The sequence below is a fragment of the Gigantopelta aegis genome, chromosome 4 (genome assembly GCF_016097555.1).
Source record: "Gigantopelta aegis isolate Gae_Host chromosome 4, Gae_host_genome, whole genome shotgun sequence".
Lineage (NCBI taxonomy): Eukaryota > Metazoa > Mollusca > Gastropoda > Neomphalida > Peltospiridae > Gigantopelta > Gigantopelta aegis.
In genome coordinates this window covers 10779565-10797572 of record NC_054702.1, presented here as the reverse complement: position 1 = coordinate 10797572, position 18008 = coordinate 10779565, and the positions used below count along the sequence as shown (strand labels likewise).

The 18008-nt window shown below is 32.2% G+C and overlaps 1 protein-coding gene across 1 annotated transcript in view; it reads right to left on the bottom strand.

Annotated features, from left to right (window-relative positions):
* Positions 1–928: 928 nt before the first annotated feature.
* Positions 929–18008, bottom strand: part of LOC121372352 (E3 ubiquitin-protein ligase RNF213-like) — a 33763-nt gene continuing 16683 nt past the window's right edge. Inside the window, exons 10-21 of the mRNA XM_041498654.1 lie at positions 15965–16239; positions 15217–15325; positions 10248–10364; positions 9795–9896; positions 9224–9286; positions 8040–8234; positions 6118–6193; positions 5717–5751; positions 5250–5347; positions 3062–3215; positions 2002–2170; positions 929–1044 (exon numbers count right to left, since the gene is read on the bottom strand). Coding sequence (XP_041354588.1) covers positions 929–1044; positions 2002–2170; positions 3062–3215; positions 5250–5347; positions 5717–5751; positions 6118–6193; positions 8040–8234; positions 9224–9286; positions 9795–9896; positions 10248–10364; positions 15217–15325; positions 15965–16239 — 1509 coding nt within the window. The remainder of the gene's footprint in view (positions 1045–2001; positions 2171–3061; positions 3216–5249; positions 5348–5716; positions 5752–6117; positions 6194–8039; positions 8235–9223; positions 9287–9794; positions 9897–10247; positions 10365–15216; positions 15326–15964; positions 16240–18008) is intronic.

The following is an 18008-nucleotide window of genomic DNA, read 5'->3' as shown; positions in this document are numbered from 1 at the left end:
CAATGCATGCTTTTTAATGTCTTTGGTGAAAAGCTTGCATTTATTATATTTTCATGTATACACCAACACCTTCAAAATCAGCTGCATAAATATATATATATTTTTTTATCGTTTTAGATGAAGTAACAGACATGACAGCTGTAGTGGCATTCCTCTTTGTGACCGTGCAAGAGGGATGAAATTATAATTTATAATATTTTTAATCGTTTTAGATGAAGTAACAGACATGACAGCTGTAGTGGCATTCCTCTTTGTGACAGTGCAAGAGGGATGAAATCTCCAATAAAAGATCTCCTTGTGAGTGGCTGTCTTCCTATAAACGATGCACTACAGATAAGATTCATGGAATCAACCACTATTTTGCCAAATGCCCATTGACTTCAAATTGTACAGAGATCAAGTATTACGGGTTTTGTCATTCCTATTTGGGGCAATACCCTATTTTGACCTTGTACATGTCTTTTAATCGTTTTGCTGAAAATCTTGTACATTTCAACTATGGACTTGATGGTTGTAAGTTTTGCTCATGATGGGTGCCAATGGTTGGGCTGGATATGTTCACTCTTTGTGAACACCTTATATCACTGTTTTCACAGTGATTCATGAGTGCATTCCATCACAGCTATATATATATATTCCATATATATTATGTGCATGTTTTGGTTTTCTGAGCCAGTCATGATAGTGGCAGTCCTCCTACAGGTGGTGCAGGTGGGATTAAACATGCTATGGATTTCCAAGGGGAGTAGCAGTCCTCTTAAAGACGAGCACCTGATAGTGGATCATGGGAGCAATCACAACTTTGACTAAAACATCCTTTCAACTGCCTTGTGCAGAGATATGATTTTGATCACAGAATAAGGTTTTGTTATTCAGATTTACATTTTATGTACATGTATATGTATGAATGTATCAAGAGAAATAGGTGCTATGGTTGTGATACCTGTAAACATGGAGAAATAAATATGCCGGCAAATCTTTCTTCCCACTCTTCTCTTTCCTGTTTTGTTGACAAAGTCACGGGGGTTGTTCCTATAGCAACTCCTGTGAACAGATATTAAAGTTAAAACACATGTTATGTACAACATATATAGATTGTGCCTTGTGCAGAGATACCATTTTGATATGGGAATATGGTTTTGTTGTTCGTATTAGATATCAGTAGTCAATATGCCAAGTACACTAGCATAGGCGAATAGCCAGCATTTTATAATGGCCTAGGGTTGCAGCAGTCTTACAAGTATATAACCCAGACCAATATGTCAAGCAATTCACAAAACATTTCCTACTTTTTGAAGTTCAATAATTGAGAAAGTATGTAAGACAGAACATTATTATGTTGTCTATTAATGTATATCTTACATTTAAAATGGTGCATGTTTTTTTTGTGGGGGGGTTTTCTTGTGTGTTTTTTTTTTTTTGCATTCTACAACATTTAATAATAATAATAATAATTAAAAAATCCTGTACAACTGAAACACAGTTCAATATCTACATGTACTGACCCTACTAAAACTATGATGGATTGTCCCACCATTTCTACTACAACAGTCCATAGTCATTTTTTAAAGAATGAAATGCACTTCATTACTTGTTCAAACAGTTTTTTCTCTCAAACACTTTGAAATTTCCTCTTTAAATTCCCCACCCCAGTGAATTATTTAACATGGAACTCTATATCAGAGGAAGTCAACAGCAGTTGTGCACCCAAGTTGACAGGATAAACACATCTGTACTAAATGTCTCTGCATCAATAATGCTAAAATAAAGCAATTTATAATAATGGGCCAAATAAGTGCATGGCATATGCAACAGGCTTATTAGTTACCTGGTGATCATTTCAAATCATAACACCAGGATGAGAAGATATACATACAATTAATCTATTATACACATATTTTCACAATTAAGATGACTCACCAGGACATTTAATCAACTAGCTATGAAACATAGTGGTTGAAATAGGAAATAATCCGAAGGCACCATAATTTTTCAACTTACCTCGAGTTCCATCAGATATTTGGTGAAAGATGAAATGAAGTAATAGAAAAATGTCATCAACACTTTTCCCCACACATCTATGAAGTTGTTCTATATCTTTTTGAATATGGTTCCAAAAAAACAGACACACATCATATACAGCTGGCGGCTGCACCATGGATGAAACAGCCTGTCAGGAAAAAGAAAAACCCACATGATGTTAGGAGAACAAAATCCATTAACAACTAAAAGATAAACAAATATAATATTCCATAGGAGTCACTTTCCTTAAAATTGCATTTAATCATAAAGTGGTAATAGCCTTAGTTTATATAATATTTATTACTAACAATTTATGACTACTGCAGTATATAAGTGACAACAGACAAAAACCTATAAGGTCTATCCCTACATTTTAGAAATACAGTAAACCTGTTTAAACCAAACACGGAACAAACCGGAATCCTGTATAAAACCGGCCAACTTTCATGGTCCCGAATTTTCTAAATTCTAAAACGTGACCCTCTAAACACCTGATCCTGTCTAAATCAGATAAAAGCTATTTAAGAAAAGGTGTATAAGGTCAGATATTGTAATGTCAATATGAATTATCACACCAAATATGATGGTTTTATACGACATAGTTTAATCACCGGGCTTGTTTTAATTCTTGTGCAACATTATTACTATTTTTTTTGAAATGTATAGCCCAGTAGTTATCAATCCATGAAGCTACCTAATCCTTGATAAAAAATTCAATAAATTGATATCCCTGAATAAAACCCTTTGAACAAAACAAATCAATGTTTTAAATAAGTGGTTTGTATCTTTTTGTGGCTTGTCAACAGACTTGTGTCATGTGTCCAATCAAATATTTGGACAGTAGACAATAGTTTGACTCCATTTGATTATACACACAGAACAGATCTGGAAACAGAGTGGAGTTTAACGTTTGCTGAGTTGTATAAAATTATTTTCTTAGACTCAATGGTTTGAAGTACAAAATAACAAAGTGTTGCAGTTAAATAATAAAATGAAAGCTTTGAGTGTGGAATCTCAACTAAAATTATTTAACACTAACCTGCGTGTTAACATCACAGCCGAGGAGTAGAGCTGCATGAGTAAGCAATCTGAGTAAGGCACAAGCTTGACTACTCAGTTTACGTTCTGATGGTGAGATGTTTGGTCTCTGGTTAGCATCACCCAAAATATGACCAGTCTTTGTTTGATCAACTCTGAAAACAAACACTAAAATAGTTCAGTATATATTTAATATATTTCTTAAATTTTTGCCTAATAAAATAGGACACCATTATTTGTTTTGCTATTAGTCAATCTCCACAAGTAGAATTGTAACAGTGAGTGAAATGTGAGAGGTCCATGTAAATACTATAACGTACACCTTTCACTAATGTGTTTTATTCTGTACATAATTGTTTATTTTACCTTTAATTAATGTTTTATTCGTTTATTAGGTTTTCCCGTATAGAATATATGCTATACGGGCAATGCCCAAGTGATGTTTCCCGCCAACGATTGGGGCGAATTGTCCGTGCGGGTATTTAGACCAATCGCTATAGTTTATTGTGTAGTGGTCACTGTTTAATGATCACGTGACGAACACTACTGTAATTATTATTTGTTCAAGACGTTCTTTTGACTGCTCTGCTATACGACTTCATTTCTTCTTCATATCCAGTATCATTTACACTGCACACACAAGGTATGACTAACAAGCATGTTTTAATGTTATTATAATATAAAATAGTATTTATAACTAGTACATAATTTGATATATTAACGAGTTTTGATTAAAAGCTGGTAAACATATGTTATAATAAAATAAGGGTGAAGTTGTTTAATAGTAAGCTTAGTAATTAATATAAAACCAACTAAAGTTATATAATGTTTCTATATATAATAAAACTCACATTTTAAAGTAATATATATGAATAAGTTATTTTCCTAGTTAATTATGTATAAAAATGTATTGTTAACGTCTCAGGTTATCATGGCAGCCATATTGGAATAATTGTATTTACATAACTTATGTCATTTTATTTGTTTCTAGGCTGGAACCATATAACATCTAAGTGTTCCAGTCACTGACCATTTTGCCCATAACAAAGGTGTGTAGAATAATGTAATGTAATGTATTTATTTGGATTGTGTGTGGTATTTGTCATATAACGCACGTGCTTTGTATGCCGCACGTACGTTTCATGAGCGCCTGGCCAGTGCAATTGAATCGTATGTGTGTCGTATAAAAGATTATTGTATGGTTTGTGGTATATTCCATCACTGGAGATTATATGTTGAAGTAGTGGATTATATTAATAAGTATTAATATACTGGTGTAGTAAATAAGTATTTCCATATTTGACAGATCGGTTAATTACTTAATATAAATATATAACAGATGCCCTTTCCAATTAAGCGTTACGCATTTTATTTACATTTATTCATTTAGTATTTTATTTTGGTAGCGAGTACATTAAGGGAAGTTAAGTTGGTATAATTACCCAGGTGTTGAATAAAGGCAGATCATGCTATATGTGTTATTTATATGCTTGATATAATTCAATCATCTTTGAATTATGAATTATGTATATGATTGAATGTTGATTGAGTTTTATGTTTTATGTGTGTATTTTAACTATTTAAGCCTGTGATATTTATTATTGTTTATTGTCTTTACAATGAATAAACTGTGAACCCTTCCGGTGACTCGTTTGTCATCATTCAGAGTACCGTTATAGAATCCCTGATAAAATTTCAAGCTCTGAAAATATACATATTTTTAATGACACAATGGTCTAAAGAGAAACATCTACAAGGTTTTTTCTGGAACAATGCAAACTATTAACTTCAGTTTGTATCTAAGAATAATGCTCATCTTTTACTAATGTGTAGAATACTGCAACTTACTTAGTTTCTATCTGCCAACTCCAGTCAAATTTACAAAATACTTTTATTTTGATATTCATGAAAATAGTGAAACATTTGATGTTTAAAATGGTATCAAGATTTATAGTTGTAAGCAATAACTTCTCTTTCTCTCTGACCATCTTTTATGTGTGTTTCTTTCTATATATATATATACGTCTCTCACTCTTTCTCCTTCTCTTTCTCTATTTGTGTATTTGTCAGTATGTTGTCTACATGTTTTTGCAAATATGTTTATTTTAAAATGTAGGGAGAGATCTTAATATAGGATTCATCACATTTAATTTGCATACAACTCAAAATTAATAGCAAAACAATATTACCCTGAATCCTGTACATTTCCTGTAGCTGCTGTATGGTTGGTTCCTCCTATTCTTGAACCACATTCATTGCACCTGCTCTCTGTGTATGGCCTACCACACTGAAATATAAGTGTACATATTCTTCACAATGACAGTCCTGTTGACACAAATTAATATTGGCCAATATTCCACTGACACATATTGTCTCTTATGTATCTATTAATTCATTACTTCATAAAAGTGAATATAATTAACAATGATGATTACAAGAACAATTAAAACATTTTTAAAATTAATTTTGTGATAAATATTTCAGGTCTTTCCTATGCTCTGTTGCCCTAAAAGAATGTCACCAGCTACAGTAACCTTCCTAGAAATGGCACCAAATTTGTTTGGGAGATGGTGTAAACATTTCTGGGTTTATAAAAAAGAGAAATAAATATCACAAGTTTAACTTCTGTATGAAACGACTCTCTAAATATACACACCTCACCAATGGCATATGGATGACCTCTGGGACAACCTAAAAAAACAAAACACCCCAAAAACATAATTCCATGAAAATACAGGGCAGTTAAACAAGTTATTTTTTTTTAAATGAGGAAAACTACTAATGGTAAATGTCGTCAATTTGTATGCCCATGAATAACTTAAGTTTATATCTACAGTATTTCTTGTAATTATGAAAGAAAAAATATGTACCGGTACATGTGTTTCTGTTTTTAAATATTTGAATGTCAACATGCTTTGAGGTAAAACAATTTTTAATTGGTTATGTCTGAACCAATTTGAAATAAATATCAAGAAAAGCTGAAATAATAGGTGCAAAAATATCCATTTTGTATTTTAAGACTTTGCATAAATGGTGGCAGCAAAAAAAGGTACTTACGATAATACACAACACCGGTCAGAACTTGCCTTATCTGTGAGAGATCATCTTGTGGCATTGTTGGCAAGTAAGAATTCTAAAATAAAAACAAAAACATACATGCAAGTTAAAAAAAATCTGTATCTAATGGTAAATTCTGACTGAAATCAGATCATATTGGCCAGTCTGGAGTTTCTATTAGAAGATTTGAGATAATTAACCCAGTATAATCTTGTGGTTAGGTGACATTTTGTCTGCAAATAGCACTATAATCATGAATGGCTTTTTAAAAAAAATGTAATTTAAAATATTGAAACTGTACCATGACTACTACTTTAACATGAGTATTACTACTGAATACTGTTTTGTCTTGTACAATGTATGTCATTTTAAAATGACAAGATGCCAAAAAAACAAAGTAAACATTTCTACGAAAAAATAAATTATACCAGTAATAGCTTGGAATTTCTAAAATACACCCTTCCCCAGTGTCTACAAAAAGATCAAATTATAATATTCTGAAATGTGTAAAATACACATGGAACTTTGACATTTACTTGCCCTGCCATCTTGCATGATTTTAAAACAAGTAAACCTACAGCACAGCTGCTACAGTAACATCATTATTTATTAAATGTAAAGGATATTTCACTAACCAGACCTTAGTTTTTGAAAAACGGGCAAGGAAAGTAAAAAATAGCAGACATCCATTTTTAAGGTGCGTGAGTGTGATCGTGCTCGTACAGTGCGCATAATTTTAATCTGGCGAGTGTGATAAACAAGGCATATTATAGTTAACAAATCACGCACATAAAATAATTTTGTATATTGAAGCCACTATTTACAAAATCAGTAGTTTTTATACAGCTGATAGAAAGACACATTTAATAATGCAATAAAAATTAAAAACGTGACATGCATAGTAACTTCCATGCAAACATTTAACATAATATGACTGGTATTTCTCTGTGCTAAACAAATCAGAAAATACTGGTTTAATAGACATCTTCAAAGACGTACCAGTCAAAATCCAATCAGAACTCCTTTCAAATTTATGTTAATTAAAAATAGTTTATTTTTCAAATGTAATAGATCACAATGTCTGATACTAACTCATGGAGTTGAATTAAACAGTGGTTTCCATAGCCTACACAAATGAACTTGTTACACAAACAGGCAAAGTCAGCCAAATTGTCTCGATCATTTGTCTAGAAGTCCCGAAAATGGACGAAAAAAACGAAGAGCAAAAGATTAGTGATGGCAGGTACATCTGTTATTTATATATTTGTGTAATATACATGTAGTAACCATAACCAAAGCTGCTTAGTTCATTTTTGTTTGTTTCAATACATGTTGTTTGTTAGAAAGTCACAGACCATATGACTGGAACATGATATGATGTGCAGTACTCTGTGGCACATTGACCAATCACAGCTATCGAGGTCAAATTATTTTTACTCCTGAAACACTGGCTGCACACACACACACACGTTGTAAACTTGTTAAACATTTATGATGGTGTCTAAAATTATTATTATTATGGCATACCATGTTTGAAATAAAACATTGGGGCCGTTCTAGATGGCTTGACACAGATGTTGGGACCATTCATAATTGGTAGAAGATAAATATTTTTAATACAAATTTTCAGTACATACAGAAGGGCTAGTAGATTTTTAACCATGGCTAATGGATTTAGAAATCCATGACTAGTGGAATTTTTGAAAATTCTAGAAGCCCTGACCTTATATATCTATAATATATATTTATTATTTAATTATAATATACATATTTGAAAATTTCTTCTTATATTCGCCACTATTCATGTTTAGTTATTTATATTATTGATGTGTTATGTATGTGTGTGATGTGTTCTGTGTGTGTGCATACATGTGTGAGTATGTGTGTGTGTGTGTGTGTGTTTTGGTTATGTCTATACTTACAGTGAAAAGAGCTGGATTTGTAGCCATAGCAATCAGTGGATGTAAGAAGTTCTTCTTTTCCGGACAGTTTCTCAGAACAAGAGAAAAGTGAAACAGCATGCAGAGGATGCTCTGATCTCTCAGACTTTGTCCTAGCTGGAAGTTTAGCAGAGGAGTTTGTTGTCCAAAGCGATTCTGTAGCAGCTGGTGCAGATCCTGGTGTGAATTCAAACCACAACAATAATGAAAAGTACTGTGATATAAGTTTTCCTTTTTTGTGCAGTTACAGGTGGCCTCAAGTATTTATCAGGATAAAGTTGGGTTTTTTTTAATGACACTGCAAAAGCACATGATTTGTTAATCATCGACTACTGGATATAAAAAATATGGTCATTTTGACACAGTCATAGAGAGGAAACCCACTACATTTTCCCCTTAGTAGCAAGGGATCTTTTATATGCACCATCCCAGACAGGATAGCACATACCATGACCTTTGATATACCAGTCGTGGTGCGCTGGCTGGAACGAGAAATAGCCCATTGGGACCACCAACGGGGATTGATTCCAAACTGACCATGCATCAAGCAAGCACTTTATCACAGGGCTACGTCCCACCCCGACTTACCTGGATAAATCCTACATGTATTTGTAAATGCATCGCATAGAAGAATTCAAGAACAAAAGCCAAGACCATTTTTGAGATTATATCAGCTAGCCCGAGTACTTTGCCGTTTGAGAGTTAGACAGACATTTGAATGGTTATGATTGCTCTCTCAGCCAGAGATAACTCTATAGCGAAAATATGAAATTGCTGCCTACCCACATTCAATAATATTCCAGTTAACTTTGTAAGTTTCTTCCTGTAGAGTGTGTATTAGTAGTTAATATGTGAAATATTTATTATCAGCAAACTTGAAAATAATCAATATAATGGTATTTAGCATCAAACATAGTGCTCTTGTTGTATTAGTCTGTCTAGTGTAATTGGGCTAATATATATAGCCAAACAATAGAAGACAGTAAAAGGTTTTTCTTTATATAAAAGATTGATTCATCCAAAAGGAGAGTTTATTAAGCAATATTAATGTAATTTACACAAGCAAAAGTAGCCACAAATGTATGAAATAGGTAACAAATGTTATATTTGTTTTTTGTTTCATACTGATGTCACAAAAAGAAAACTGAGAATGTGCATGTACTCACATTGGCATTGCCTATACTTTTTGTATTGTCGGCAAATGTTTGAAGGTTTTCCACAGCTTTAGCCTAAAACAAATATAAAAATATGTCTTGTGCTGATAAATTATGATATCACAAGACACTCGGAGAGTATCCTCTATTAACCACATTTTTATCAAATCAGAATGTTCAGACCTACAGTAGGATACAAGACAAGATACGAAATCCAAGTAGATGCTACTTTGTAACTGTATTTTTACTGGTCTTCTAATTACATTCATATTGTATATCAGAAATGCATTCAAACTGCTCGGCTACTACTTACTCCAATCTTTTAAATGGCACATATTGAAAATATGTCGTAACAAACAGGATTATAACAATCCCAGTGCTAAAACCATCCTTAAAATGGGTTTCTTTTTAATGACTTCACACATGAACATTGAACTTAGGATATAAATAAAGCAATCAAAAAAACCTAAAACAAAAACACTAAGTTTAAAGTGAAATATATAACAGTAATAAACACAGAATGAAAATGGACAATGAAAAAGTTAAACTGATTTTAACAAGTTCACAATAATTATAATTATACCAAGGCTTGGTCTTGTTGAACATCAGGTTGAACATATTTCAAAGTGACTTCACGGTGGATGGCTAGAAACAGATGCATCCGAATCAGTGGACTGGCCATTTCCTGCAAATTATAAAAAACATTAAGCCAACTGAATCATAATAGCAAAATTATAATATCCCTGAGAAATATAAATATTAACATAGGAACATGAGCAATTAATTTATATCTGTACAAAGTGAGTTGAACAGACTTAAAAAGGAAAGAACAAAAACCAGTTTGAGTTTCATTAACAAGTCCTCTTATAACCACTGAACATAGAGGGAATCATGCTCAAAGAAAGATGCATTATGAACACTATTTGCATCTTAAACACTACAATTAAATCCCTCACATCATATGTTATTATATAATCAGATAATACTGATGACATTAAAAAATAAAAAACAATGGAAAGTTGGTTTGTATACTAACCATAAGCATGGTTTCCAAATGAGTCATGTTTTCTCCAAGAAGAGTTTTAGCCACCATGTCACGGATCTTCTGATAGTCTACAGAACACACTATGTATCTGTCTGCACATTCCTTCCCCTGACATACAAAAGATTTATTGATATAAAAACATGTAACAGACTTTCGTTTTTGAAAAACCCAGGTGTGCTAAAAATCGCACTTCTCAAAAATCACACTCCTCAAAATGCAGGAGGAAAAAATCGCACCCCTCAAAATAATCAGAATTAGAAGCAAGAGACTGAGAGGAATTGCACACATGAATATGATTAAGTCTGAGGGGTAATAGTTTCTAAATTAAATATCTTAAAGGTTAATGTTTTGTGTTTTCAAAATAAATATCCTAATTTAACTAATATGATGGCTGTTCTCAAAGATGGAAGGAATGGGTCATTGCAGTCTTACACAAGAAAAAGAAACACCATGAACACAACATTTGTCGATTTCTTATGTATTCTATGCATATCATGTTGCATTAAAATTCTGAATCATGATAATCTGTTGACTATTTATGAATAAGGAATTGAAACTGATTTGTTTGTGCTTATTCTGTTTTATTTAAACAAGTACAATCATTTTAGTTTTCATCGCAGAATGATATGATTTCTCCATGGACACAAACCTGTGGACTGAATGTAAAAGTGTAACAACCACATGGCACAGGGTTATCACATTTATCATGATATCTTAATATACATGTTATGTACCTGCAAATTCTCTATTTTAAAAAAAAAAAATAATAATGTCATAACAGAGAAAATGTCAACATCTATTGTTTTCTACCCAAATATATCTTACTACAATTTTTATAAATATATATTTTTACAAAAAGGATTAACTTTGATTATCGGTGTACTGTAGTTAACTGTATTTATTATACTGCTAACTTGAATCATAGCAACTCATCAAAAAACCCCCAACAACAACAACAAAACCAACCTAATGTAAATTTAATTTTAAAATATACATGCTTTACACTCAGTAAATTCGAATTACCGAGTTGAAATTAAATCGGTGTAGGTTTATTTCAGGTGCCCATCAACCGATTACATGTACTAGAAATCTGACTACCAAGGTCAATGTCCTTGGCTTTAAAGGCGCTCAATTATGGATTTAGTGGGCCTTATTTCTCTAAATATGGATTATAAATGGAAATTACATTCATTTGGAATACCAAACTTAGTTATTGTATGATCCAAAACATTTTAATTAAAGTACGATCGAGGGAATTCCATGACACACTTCGTTTTTAAAATTTGGAAGTCTTCTTGTGAAAAGTCATAAAAATACGGCAAAACAAACTCGTAGTGATGAGGCTGTATATACGACAACCGTATAATAATATTTTTAGAATTTTATATAAACGACCGCTGAGACTTTGCAAATGAGGGCCGGCTATATAATAAAATAATAAACAGTCGGAACGTGAACTCACCATTTATTATTATTATTATTATCAGGTGCGTGTGAATGGAAGTTAGCAAGGGAGAGAGTCTAGATCATTGGTTACAACACTATAGTGCTTAGTTCGAAAACGGATAACATGTTTTCCAGCGTCACAAATATGGCATACGACCAGCCAGTCTTTTTTCGTTAAACGTTTGCAAATTATTTTGACTGATTTGCAAAGTGGTCATTCAGTTTAATGTACAGTGTAACACCCCCCCCCCCAAAAAAAACCCCCAAAACAAACAAACAAATAACAAAACAGTATAGGGGCCTACTGTTGCATGTTTTGCCGTTTAAAGGTTGGCTCAATTATTACTTAACCCAGCTGAATCCAGTTCTACGTGCAGGAACAAGTTCAGCCTGCTCTTTGTGCTTGTGTGCATGCACGTCAATCGTGCATTTTTATAGACCCCCCCCCCCCCCCCATACCAATAAAACACTGCCCCATCCACCCCAAAAAGATAGTAGTAGACTAATAACAATAATAATAATAATAATAATAATTAATAATAATAATACATTGCTGTTGTTGTTATTATTATTATTACATGTATTATAATGTTGGTAAAATCATGTTGCGGTGGGGTGGGTGGGGGCGGTTGTTACAGAAACATTACATAAATTTAGAGGGGGACCTGGGAGTGGTCTAAGCGTTACTGATATAAAAATAGGCCTATGTATTTTGAGTTTTATTGCCCCTTGCAGTGTTCAAGATTAACGGTATCCCGATATCCCGGGGATACCAGAATTTAATTTTGGATACCAGACTTTAAGAACCCAGTATCCCACCAGGATATATAATGGGTTTTTTTGTTTTTTAATCCTGCGTTTTTATTTTTCGCTGAAACAATGAAAGTCATCATTTACTGATGAAGTTAAGTATCAGTATTTTCAAATTCGTACCCAGTCTAATGCTATGCCGTAACAATATCTTCCCCAACTCGTACCCAGTCTAATGCTACACTGGAGCAATAGCGGCATAACAATAGAATGGGAACCCCTAAGTCACTATTGTTTTTGTTGTATGTTTCCTCCCTTCAAATTTTATTTGAGATATTGATTCCACATCTGCAGAAAATTGATACAGGTAGGTTTATCATTAGTAAATGTCAGAAACACTTATAAATTACTGCTAAATATTAATTTATGTCAGTATTACTCAAAAATAGATGCAGCAAATATTTTTGCTGATTTCGTTTGATTGCGAATTTCACACATTCTGCGATTTCGATTGCAACGTAGCAATAGACTGAGAACGAGAACAGTGTCGTCCAAGTTTGTTACAATGTTATTTATGAATTTCATTTAAGTGGGATACTAAATTCTCAGGTGGGATACCAGATTTTGAAATGTTAGTATTCAGCTGGGATACTGCCCAAAAATGTTAATCTCGAACACTGCCTTGCAATTTTTCGCTTTTGAAATATGACTAAATACAGCAAAATAACCTTTCAGTCTTATTTATTTACGGTAAAACGTAATTTACGTAAGGAGCCTCAAAATTGCAATCTGAGAAAACTTATTAAGTTCAAGCCCTGTTGTTAGTTTGTGTACTGTCCGAAGTTAGTTTCTCTTTCAGATAATCTACCTCAGCAGCTGATAATTGGGTTTTTTAATTTATTTATTATTTTAAATATTTATGTTAATACTGTAGGGGCAATATTACGCTATTCATAGATTCATATACCACCCCCCCCCCCCCCCCCCCCCCCCCCTTCTCCACTGTTCAGAAAACGCACTGTTCATACAGTATTTCTCCTGTTCCAGATGGTTCGGTAATATGGATCAATCAAATACTTATTTATCGCCTATATACATTTTTGCAGTGAATATAGCCAGCCCTCGTTAGCGGAGGCTATATACACGGCCTTCGTATATATAGTCACATCGTATATAAACACTGTCTAGTTCAGAGTATTCTTTTAAAATGTAACAATTCCTATCCCAAGTCAGCTGTTATGGCATATTTGACAAGGTGGAAAATGAAGATGTTTATGATTATGATGTTAAGAGTTTTTTGCGTACGACTAACGATAAATTTACCTATAGATGCAAAGGCCTAACCAGTCAGGATTGTCGATGTTTAACATGCTTCTGTTACTAAAATAAATTAATGTATAAGCTTATTATCATTCAGTACATGTTTTTATTAATTTTTAATAATTTATTTTCATTGTTTTTGTTTTTTCTATTTACCCTACGTCGCAGAGGGTGGTAAAGCGTTCTCATTACACGAGCTTGGTAAATCGTTTTGAAACTGCGGTTATTCAGGGGATGCCCATCACGTGACTCAAAATAATACATCACACCTCTGCTCTCCAAATAGCCGTTATTTTTCTTCAAATTATGGACTGTTGAGTTAATTCAATTAGTTTTACAAAATATCAGTAGTGAGATATGGCAACTATGCAGATGGTTAAATAAAGTACTTTTAGCGACAAATCAAAGTATATATTTTCATATAATACTTTGTTAGGTCATTAATTAGGTCAACCATCCATGACCATCATGTGGCAGTATCGTGAAAGTTGAATTATTTGGAGTACGTCGCTATGCTATTAACGAAAACAAAACATGCTTTACTAAATTTGTTTTTTGTTGGTGTACACGTTTAATGTGATATCAACATGTATTAACATTATACACATCATAGAATTATTGGACACGGCACCTACCGTATTATGTTTTCTGTACGTGATCAAAACAACGACAGTGTAAAATATATTTTGCGATGTTACCTGCATGGTACGAAATTAAACACAACAAAACCAATGAGATCTTAATAATAAGTGAACTCCTAGCTGATTGGCTCAGTGTAAAGATACATGTAACCAACCAATCGTGTTTCAATTTATAAAAAGTATTCTAGGAAGTTCATTGTGAACAGAATGGAAAGGTTTGTGGCATTCTGGATTGGATTCAATAAACAATTAAAATGGCAGAGTTAAAAAAAAAAAAAATAAAAAAAAAAAAAAAAATACAAAGGTGATTTGTTCAATTTAGGGGAGTGTTATTCCGCGTCCGTCAGATTGAGTTGACGGAGGTTCATGGGCGTGATAGCGCTTGTGCCCATCAAAAACAAAAGTCTGATGTAACCACTTTTTGTGAAATCAAGAAGCCTCATTGTCAAAACAGTTCTACCGTTTGATACTGCTACTATAGTCTAATGCAGTTTAAAAACTATTAAAACTGTTTACAAATTGGAAAAAAATAAATTCTCCACAAAACAAATGATTTAAAAACATTATTCTTGTACTACTGACATCTAACCCTATTTTTAACTAAACAAATGTCCTACCTTAGTCTGCTGGGTTTTGTTTTTTTTGTTAGTGTTTTATTTCTGTGTATTCCATTATTAACACAAATCTAATTTTCAATTAAATTGATAACTTGTCACAAAAATATATTTTTTATTATTCTACCTTTTTCATTTTTATTGCAATTAATTAAAAAAATTATATGGAATTCAGCTCTGTACATTTACCTTATTAGTTGGATCCTCTAAAGCAAGCCATCGTGTTTCATCCCACTGACAGATTCTGTGGTAGCTGTCTGTTCCAAATTCCCTGCACAGTTGCTTGAGGAAAAACTTCCTGTTTTCATAGATAATACAGAAGAATTACCACATGTATTAAATTCATTTTCACAACATAGTCAACAAAAAAATACTGATTTTCTGTGTCTATATACCAATATTTGCATAATGATGCTTCAGCACATTTCTAAACTAAGACTAATAAACAAAATGTCACATTAGTTCAGTTCATATACTATTAAGACTTAACTGTGTCCAACTTTCTAAATGTTATTCTATCAAGCATGTAATCAATTAATTTTTGGTATTAGTGTGATAAACAAAGAGTAAACTGAAGACAAAGATGCACAATGAAAGACAAAAGTGGTTCGCAATAGGTCACTCGAGCCTTCATCTTAGGTAAGCTAGAATTGTGAAGTTCAACAATATTGAAAAGGGCGATTTCACGAAAAGTCGTGTTAACTAAGTTAGTTGATAAACTGATGTGTATTCCCTAATTGTAAAGCTGGGGACATCTGTGTTAAAATTTCATTTTAACAACATTAGAGAAGCAATAAATATTTTATTTGACAGTAGACATTTTCATTAGCCCATGGCAAATTGGCTATCAGTAACAACAATACAAATAATAGGATAGTAGAACTGTTACAGCTAGTTTTAACATAATGTTTTTTACTTTAATTCATACACAACTTACCTTGACCAATCAAAGTTTTCCATTTCAATTAATTCCTTGGCTTGCCTGAGCATTTTTGTAAAGACTGATGATTTTGTAATTGCTTCTTCAGTTACAAGCATATGAAGGTATTTGGCTGCAGTCATCAAACCAAACCTTGCATTTGCAATAACATGCATTTTAGCCATATCAATAGCGGGACTTGCAATGTATTGAACTGCTAAACTGATAGATCGAGTTGCCATCTTCATCTCAATGTCAAAATCCTCCATGGCTGCGGTTTCATGAAGTTGATCCTGTAAACAAAATTTTAAAATTATTTTAGAGAGCTGCCAACCAATTTAATTAAAACAAACAAACACTACTAATAATTTAATATCATTGTTTAAATTAATGGACATAACAAAAGTTTGTTTTATTTCGAATGAATCTGAATGACAAAACCATAATACATGGTCAGGGCTATATCTCTGCACAATGTAGAGTTGAATGGTTGATTATATGAATCTCTATCTAGTGCCTCATCTATAGGACAGCCACTCCCAAGGCGATCCTTTACTGGAGATTTCATTCTCTTGCACTGCCGTTGGACGTTACACAATTGAAAGAAATTACAAAATTTAGACTGCGCCCATAAATTAAATACAGAATTTGGTAGATACAGAAACATTGAAAGATCAGAAAGATTATGTACAGTATGTAATACAAATGAAGTAGAAGATGAGTACCATTTCATTCTACAATGTCCAAGATACAATGATATAAGAACACAATTTATAAAACAATATTATTATAAACGTCCAAGTGTTTTCAAGCTTATACAACTTTTAAGAACTGACAATAATAAAGATCTTAATAACCTTGGGAAATATTTACAACGGGCAAATAAGGTAAGAAATGAACTAGTGGAATAAAGACGTAATGCTAATAGTGATGTACAATGTAGTGCATCATACATGTGTATCCCGGTAGCACCTCAAGTATTTAACATTTTCTCTTATGTAATAACGACCTATATCTTTATGTGATATAAGTCAGCAGTACTGTGATACTTTGTATTATATATGTCTATAATGTTAAATCACTCTCCACCATTACCATGTACATTATTGTGTACATATCTGTATAATATATGCTATATTGTTTGTATGATGCTGATGAGTTGTAAAACTTAAAGCAATAAAAGGAACTTGAACTTGAAAAAAGTATTAACATCTATAACAAGCACATGCACTTATGAATAAGCACTGATGACAATTTAATCAGTTTGAATTCAAGAACATATAGCAAGTACTGATAATAATTTAATAATATTTTTAAAATAATGGACTTGAAATAAGCACTGATAATAATTTAATCAGTATGAATGAATGAACATGTAACAAGCATCGATATTAAGTAATGATAATAATTTAATCAGCTTGAATTAATGAACACATAACAACCACTAAAAATTTAATATAATTGTTTGTATTAGTTGACATATAACAAGCATTGATAATAATTTAATATCACTTTTTGAATCAATGGACATATAACAAACACTGATATAGAGAATAATACATGGGTGGCCGTTAGATACCATTTACCTCACAACAAGTTGCTTTAAAATGTATTTAATGAGCAAAGGCGAGTTTGATACATTTTTAAATGAGTTGTGAGATAAATGGTATCTATAATGGACACAATGTATTATTCTATTTCTTACATATCCTCAAAAAACAGGTTTTAAGCAAATTTTAACATTTTTTCGACTAAAAATTATTTTAATCAAATGCATAGAATTAATTCCACTTTAAACATTTGAAAAACAGTATTCTCTAATTAATCAGTATTCTCTAATTAATAATAAATAACATTTTAACCATGTGCTATCTTTTAGTTACTGGATCTCAAAAAATATTATGGAAAATGGAAAAGTCATTGTGGATCATGATACAAGGACTTAATAAATTAATTTATGAATATTTTGACCTGAATGATTAGTGTTGTTTGAAATTATAAATACTATTTTTTATTTTTAGAAAATTTATCAATGTATAACAATTACACATTCAGCATAAAA